The 6934-nt window shown below is 33.1% G+C and overlaps 1 protein-coding gene across 1 annotated transcript; it reads right to left on the reverse strand.

Annotated features, from left to right (window-relative positions):
- Nucleotides 1–964: 964 nt before the first annotated feature.
- LOC107876409 lies at nucleotides 965–3886 on the reverse strand. Its single transcript, XM_016723338.2, has 5 exons — nucleotides 3771–3886; nucleotides 3496–3622; nucleotides 3178–3411; nucleotides 1265–1372; nucleotides 965–1165 (listed from the first exon to the last, which is right to left on the reverse strand). The coding sequence occupies exons 1-5, from the start codon at nucleotides 3884–3886 to the stop codon at nucleotides 965–967; spliced, it is 786 nt and encodes a 261-aa protein (XP_016578824.2).
- Between the last annotated feature and the right edge of the window lie 3048 nt (nucleotides 3887–6934).

Raw genomic sequence — 6934 nt, forward strand, 5'->3', positions numbered from 1 at the left:
TTAGCAAATATATTATGTGGGAATATCTTTGTATATTGATCAAGGTCATAATACCCTCACTACAAAAAAAATTATGTTTAGCGACACGCACTTTTCGTCGCTATCATATGAAATTCCGTTGTTAAATGGAAATAGTGACAGAATAGCGAAGGATATGCTTCTGTCGCTATATTGCTCGTTGCTAACCTCATAGCGATGAAATTTTGATTTTCGTCGAAAAATTTGTAATCCCTTAGTGACAAATAGTTTCGCTTGTTGTTGTTATCGATGGATTATTCTGTTGCTATAGCATTGCTATTCCCAAAATTCATTTTCGTCGTTTTTAAATTTACGACTGAATATTTTATCGTTGATCCATTGCAACATGATTTGGTTGGCTGAGTAGCGATCAAATTTATCCATCGCTAAAGTTTTTCAGTAGTAACGAGAAAAGTTAGTCACTAATTATTTGTCACAATACTAGCTGTGTTTAGCAACTAAATTTTTTCGTCTCTAAAGTTTTTCAGTAGCAACAACAAATATTAATCACTAAATTTTTATCGCTAATAATTTTCTAGGAAAATAATAGAATCACATAAATTATAGAATAATTAAAATAAACAACATTCATATAGATAGCAAAATGCACAATAATTGTGCCCAAAAATTCACAAATTCAAATATTTTGTCAAACATAAACTAAAGTCAAACCAACATCTATGAAAAATAGTATTTGTTACTATGTAGATAAATATTTTGTATTTCCACACAAATAGTCTATCAAAAATTAATGCAACATGATCAAGGACTACAAATACTATGAAGCTAGGAATCAACGTCGTCATTATCATATCATTAGTAGGAGGAGGATCAAGCATGACCCCTTCTTGTACCCTAATACCACCAACATGCTCAATAACTACCGGAAGAAAATGAGTAGTTAGTGCAGGAATCAATTGCTTCATAAATTCCTCAAAATTTGTTGTCAGTAAAGAAACCGAAGGTGGTACTGATGAGGAGGAGGCATCGCAACCACAAAGTTTTTTTTATAGTAACTGCCAGCTTCAAACCCAAGACCAAATAATCTTTTCTTCTTTGCTCCTTCCGCAACTTCATAATATATTTTCAATTGATTAATTTCAGATTCATACTGTAATTTTTCCCGTACAATTTGTTCATACTTTTCCTGTAACAAGTGGAGTTATTAATATAGACTCAAGTTCATGTCAAAATAAAAGAAAAATAAGAGAAGAGTTATATAAAATGATATAAATTATGGACTTACATGTAGAAGCCGGGAACGCTCACCAACATAAGATTTTCCATCATGATTATGTGTATGGACGTGCAAATGTAACTCACTTGGAGTTGGATCTCGACCTATTTTAAGAGCCTATATAGAATTCAAAGATAATGACAAACATTTAAAATGGAACATGGCCTTAAAATGGAACACATATTATGGAACATGGAACACATAAATAGCAGCAGCAACAGAAGTAGCATGGTAGTAGAACCATATCTTTCAAATGAAATCAGTGGACAACAACTTAGACACAACCATAGCAACAATCATGACTAGTCTAGCAAAAAGTATCAGCCAAATCATTTCAATGAAATCAGCGGACAACATGTTAGTTTCCCAGATATTAGCTATCATCATCACAACCAAGAAGCTATACACTAAATCTTACACAAACAGCAGCAGTAGTAGCATACGTACTAACCAAATCTTAAACTTATGGAACACATAAACAGCAGCAGTAGCATACGTACTAACCAAATCTCAAACTCTTAACAAATCGTCCAAACCAGCCATATCATTCAAATGAGCCATATCATTCAAATGAAATTAGTGGACAACAACTTAGACACAACCATAGCAACAACTATGACTAGTCTAGCAAAAAGTACCATCCAAATCATTCAAATAAAATTAGTGGATTGCATGTTAGTTTCTCAGATGTTAGCAATCATCATCACAACCAACATAAACAGCAGTAGTTGCATACGTACTAACCAAATCTCAAACTCATAAAACACATAAACAACAGCAGTAGCATGGCAGTAGAACCATATCATTCAAATAAAGTGAGTGGACGGCAACTTAGACACTACCATAGCAGCAGCCATGACTAGTCTAGCAAAAAGTACCAGCCAAATTATTCAAATAAAATCAGTGGACAGCATGTTAGTTGCTCAGATATTAGCTATCATCATCACAACCAACATAAATAGCAGCAACAGTAGCATACGTACTAACCAAATCTCAAACTCATGAAACATATAAACAACATTAGTAGCATGGAAGTAGAGCCTTATCATTCAAATGAAATCAGTGGACGATAACTTAGACACAACCATAGCAGTAGCCATGACAAGTCTAGCAAAAAGTACCAGCCAAATTATTCAAATTAAATCAGTGGACAACATATTAGTTGCTCATATATTAGCTATCATCATCACAACTAAGAAGCTACACTAAATCTTTACATAAACAGTAGCAGTAGTAGTATACGTACTAACTAAATCTCAAACTCATGGAACACATAAACAGCAGCAGCAGCAGTAGCATGGCAGTAGAACCATATCATTCAAATAAAATTAGTGGATAGTAACTTAGATACAATCATAGCAGTAGCCATAATTAGTCTATCAAAAAGTACCAGTCAAATCATTCAAATAAAATCAGTGAACAGTATGTTAGTTGCTCAGATATTAGCTTTCATCATCACAATCAAGAACCTACACTAACTTGTCCTACATTTATAAATGTCATACAAAAAGTGCAGCCCTCAAAGAAAAGAACTCATCCAAAAATTACCAACCATATCATTCACACAAAGTACCAGCCATATCAATCAAAAGAAATCAGTGAAAAATAACTTAGACACAACTATAGTAGTAGCCATGACTAGTCTAGCAAAAAGTACCAGCCATATCATTCAAATGAAATCAGTGGACAACATGTTAGTTGCTCAGATATTAGTTATCATCATCACAACCAAGAAGCTACACTAAATCTTACATAAACAGCAATAGCAGTAGAATACGTACTAATCAAGTCTAGTCAAAAGTACCAGCCATATCATTCAAATGAAATTAATGGATACATAATCAACAATAATCAATACTTACAAGCTTCTTTCGGTGTTCTCCAATTATGATAGCGCTACCTGTTTATGTCCCAGCAGCTACTTCACGCCAACCACAACGGTTCTTTAAATTTATCTCAGACTTCTTAATACACTCATCACTTTCCAAAAGTTCCTTCCATTTTTCCCACACATGATCATTTACAAATTCTGGTTGAACTGTAGCTCTATGTTTCTTGATATTAGAAATAAAATTCTTATAGCATAATGCAACCTTCTTCAACCACTGTTGCTTCATTACTTCTTTACTAATAGAAGCATCCCAATAGAAATTCTTCTGAAATACAGATTAAAGTAAAATAATTAAGTGTTAGCTGCAAACTCAGACAATTGATATAGATTATTATTTTAAAGAACATACCTTGAATTCTCCAAAATAACCATCTTTGACATCTTTTGAGACACCTTTCCAGTTGATCCCATTGGGATCAACTTTATTTTTGAAAGATAACGTGATTGAACTGGAGTATTTTGAAGAAATTTCCAACCTGTACAACATCAAATCCAACACTAATGACACTACAACATTTGTGTACAAAAATAGTAATCACAAAAGCTATTTGGGCATTGATTATCAACTAATAATCACCAACAGCCAACAAAAACATTGATGAAAAATAAATAGCAAATACTAACCCTGAAGAAGTCAGATAAATAAGGGTCTGGCCATTGGTAAAACTGGAAACAGCTGAACCAAATATATTTCTTTGACTAGATGTTCCCTCAGTAGCTGTGTTGCTTTGAGAATTCATATTCTCGCCTGTTGGGATGCTTTGGTTTGGTGGAACGGAAGGTGTTTCAGTAATGACCGTGGTATTTCTTTCTCCTAATGTATGAACCGATGGCATACTATTAGGAAATATTGTTTTCTCGACTGGCAGATTGATAGGAATGAAAGTGGTATCATCCTATTCAATTATTGTAGATTGCATGATTAGCAGTCTTACTCCTACCTGAGCACTTTCCTGCACGATATCCACCTCGAGTCATATCTACAAAAAAATGATGTCATTAAATCATTACTATTAAAAACCAAATTAAAAATCATGTGATATAAAAAACTAACATATTAATAAAAGAAAATCAAAAAAATAAGAAAATGATAATAATTTAGAGAAGCCAATACCAAAAACAAAAAAAAAATACAATAAAGATAAAATAGCAAATTTTTATCAAACACGAGTCACTATTAACATCTTCTTACTGAAAACAAAATACAACAAATATAAAATAACAAATTTTTTAACAAGCTCTAGTCACTATCTGTGTCTTGTTCAAACTCTTCCTCTTCATCATCATCCTTAGTTTCATCAATTTCATATTCTTCTTCTTCAGTGGATCCATCTTGGATTTCATGATGATCTTCAAATAAACCATCATTAAGAGGTTCATTCATTTCAAGAACACCCCCATTTGGATCATGCAATAGAATATCTGCATCAATAGAAATAGACATATCTATCTCATGGACTTCAACTTCTTCAACTTGAAAAGGAACATTCAGATTTGAAGTTGTCACCACTTTCTCAACTAGTAATACAATAACATTCTGAGGTTTGACCTTTAATACATCTAGCCAATCATCCTTGTCCTTCTTTTTTCTTAGATAAGGTACATAACATACTTGAGTTGCTTACATTGAAAAAGTCAAAGACTCATACTTTTTATACCGACGACCATGGTTAATATCAAACAATTTGTACTGATTGTGCCTCTTAACACCGACATTCATTATTGGGTCAAACCATTCGCATTTGAATAACACAGTTTCATTTAAAGGTGCTACAATATTCCACTTGTACAATCTTTTTTATCTGCCCATAATAATCACCAAAATTTGGATCCAAGATACAAAATCCACTATTCATTATTGATCTCACGCTATCATGACCTTCTGTGTGAAATTTATATCCATTAACAAAATAAAACGAATGGCATGTAGCTCCTATTAATGGTCTACGAGCATGACAACGCAAGTATTCATTTTCAATGAAATTGCACCGAGCCTATTTAAAAAAAATCAAAGATTTATTTAAATTTGAGAAGCCAATTTAAGTACATCATTATATGAAAGTTAATATTTATTTAAATCTTACATATTCCTTGAACCATATAGCAAAATTTTCTTCAAGGCTCTCGTCTATTTCACTTTTAGAGAGATTTGAAAATTCTTCTTTCAAACGTTGCAGGTACATATTTCATTGCAAAGAAATAATTTAAATCAGAGAAGTCACGATATAAGAATAGATTTTATTATTATTAAGAGAATTTGGTTAGTACACAAATGGCTTAACCTCCTCACAATTTAGTAAAATATAAGTTTGAGCTGCCTTGCTCATTTTTTTGCTTCTCCCCAAAGTCGACCTGGATGGGAGAATATTGAAAGATTTTCTTTAAGATCTTCCAAAACACCACCATTGTCATTACGGTCCACATTATGATTTTGGGACATGACATGAGGTTCAAAATAATGAGAAAATAATTATGTTGACTCCATCATCAACTAAGCTTCACAAATGGAACCTTCAACACTAACTTTATTCCCAATCACCCATTTAAGAGTTCCCAAATACCTATAAATAGAAAATAATAAAACACATTACGTCTAAAAGTTATGTATTAATTATTTATCACAAGTTTGACATAAAGCTTCACATTTTCCTTTCAAAAGGATAAATCCATCGATATTGCACAGGTCCAGCAATCCTTGCTTCATATGAAAGGTGCACAGGAAGATATTCCATTGAGTCAAAGAACCCAGGAGGAAATATACGTTCTAACTTGCACAAAATTAGTGGAATATCTCTCTCTAATCAGACCATATAATCCACTTGTTGAGTGGTAGAAGTAAGATTCTTAAAAAATAAGCTCAATTCTGTAAGTGCCTGCCACACATTACTAGTAAGTAGTTCATGAAAAGCAATAGACATTAGTCTTTGCATGAACACATGACAATCGTGACTCTTCATACCAAATAACCTTTTCGCATTTGTGTCTGGCAACCTACCCAAATTTGAAACATACCCATCTAGAAACTTTAAGCCTTTCACCCAATTAAACAAGATACCTCGTTCTTCCTTGTCTAATGTATAAATAGCTTTTGGATATTGTCTATTACTATCCTTTCCCAATTGTGGTCGATCATAATACTTTGTCGTATCTAGACGTGATTGTGGATTATCTTTGGTTTTGTCATCAAAATTGAGTTAAAGACATTATCAAAGAAGTTTTTCTTAATATGCATCACATCAAGATTATGTCGAATCATGTTAGAACTCCAGTATGGAAAATCCTAAAAGATGCTTCATTTTTTCCACCCACATGTCTTACATATTATTTTATTAACTTGTTCTGTATCTGACTCTGTTATATTTATTACCCCCAAATTAAGAATTTGGTCTAATATTTCCTCTCCTATTCTATATGTTGGGGGTGGGGGGTCGTTTGATAGTCCGCCCTTTAAGAAAGTTCTTTCGATCTCTCCTAAATGGGTGATGCTGGTTAAGGAATATTTTGTCCCAATCAAACCATGATTGTTTTTTTCCATGCTACAATCTAAAGGATTCTATTTCCTCCATAGAATAAGGACATGCTAATTTACCCGCAGTACTCCATCCCAATAACATAGCATATGTTTGAAAGTCACTAATTGTCCACATCAAAGCTGCCCTTAATTGAAAGTTTTGCCTTTATGAGATGTCAAAGGCTTCCAAACCTATCTCCTACAACAAGGTCGATTCCTTTATAAGGGGTTGTAGATATACATCAATTTTATGTTTGGGATTGATGGGACCTGGAAC

This window comes from Capsicum annuum, chromosome 7 (genome assembly GCF_002878395.1).
Source record: "Capsicum annuum cultivar UCD-10X-F1 chromosome 7, UCD10Xv1.1, whole genome shotgun sequence".
Taxonomy (NCBI): domain Eukaryota; kingdom Viridiplantae; phylum Streptophyta; class Magnoliopsida; order Solanales; family Solanaceae; genus Capsicum; species Capsicum annuum.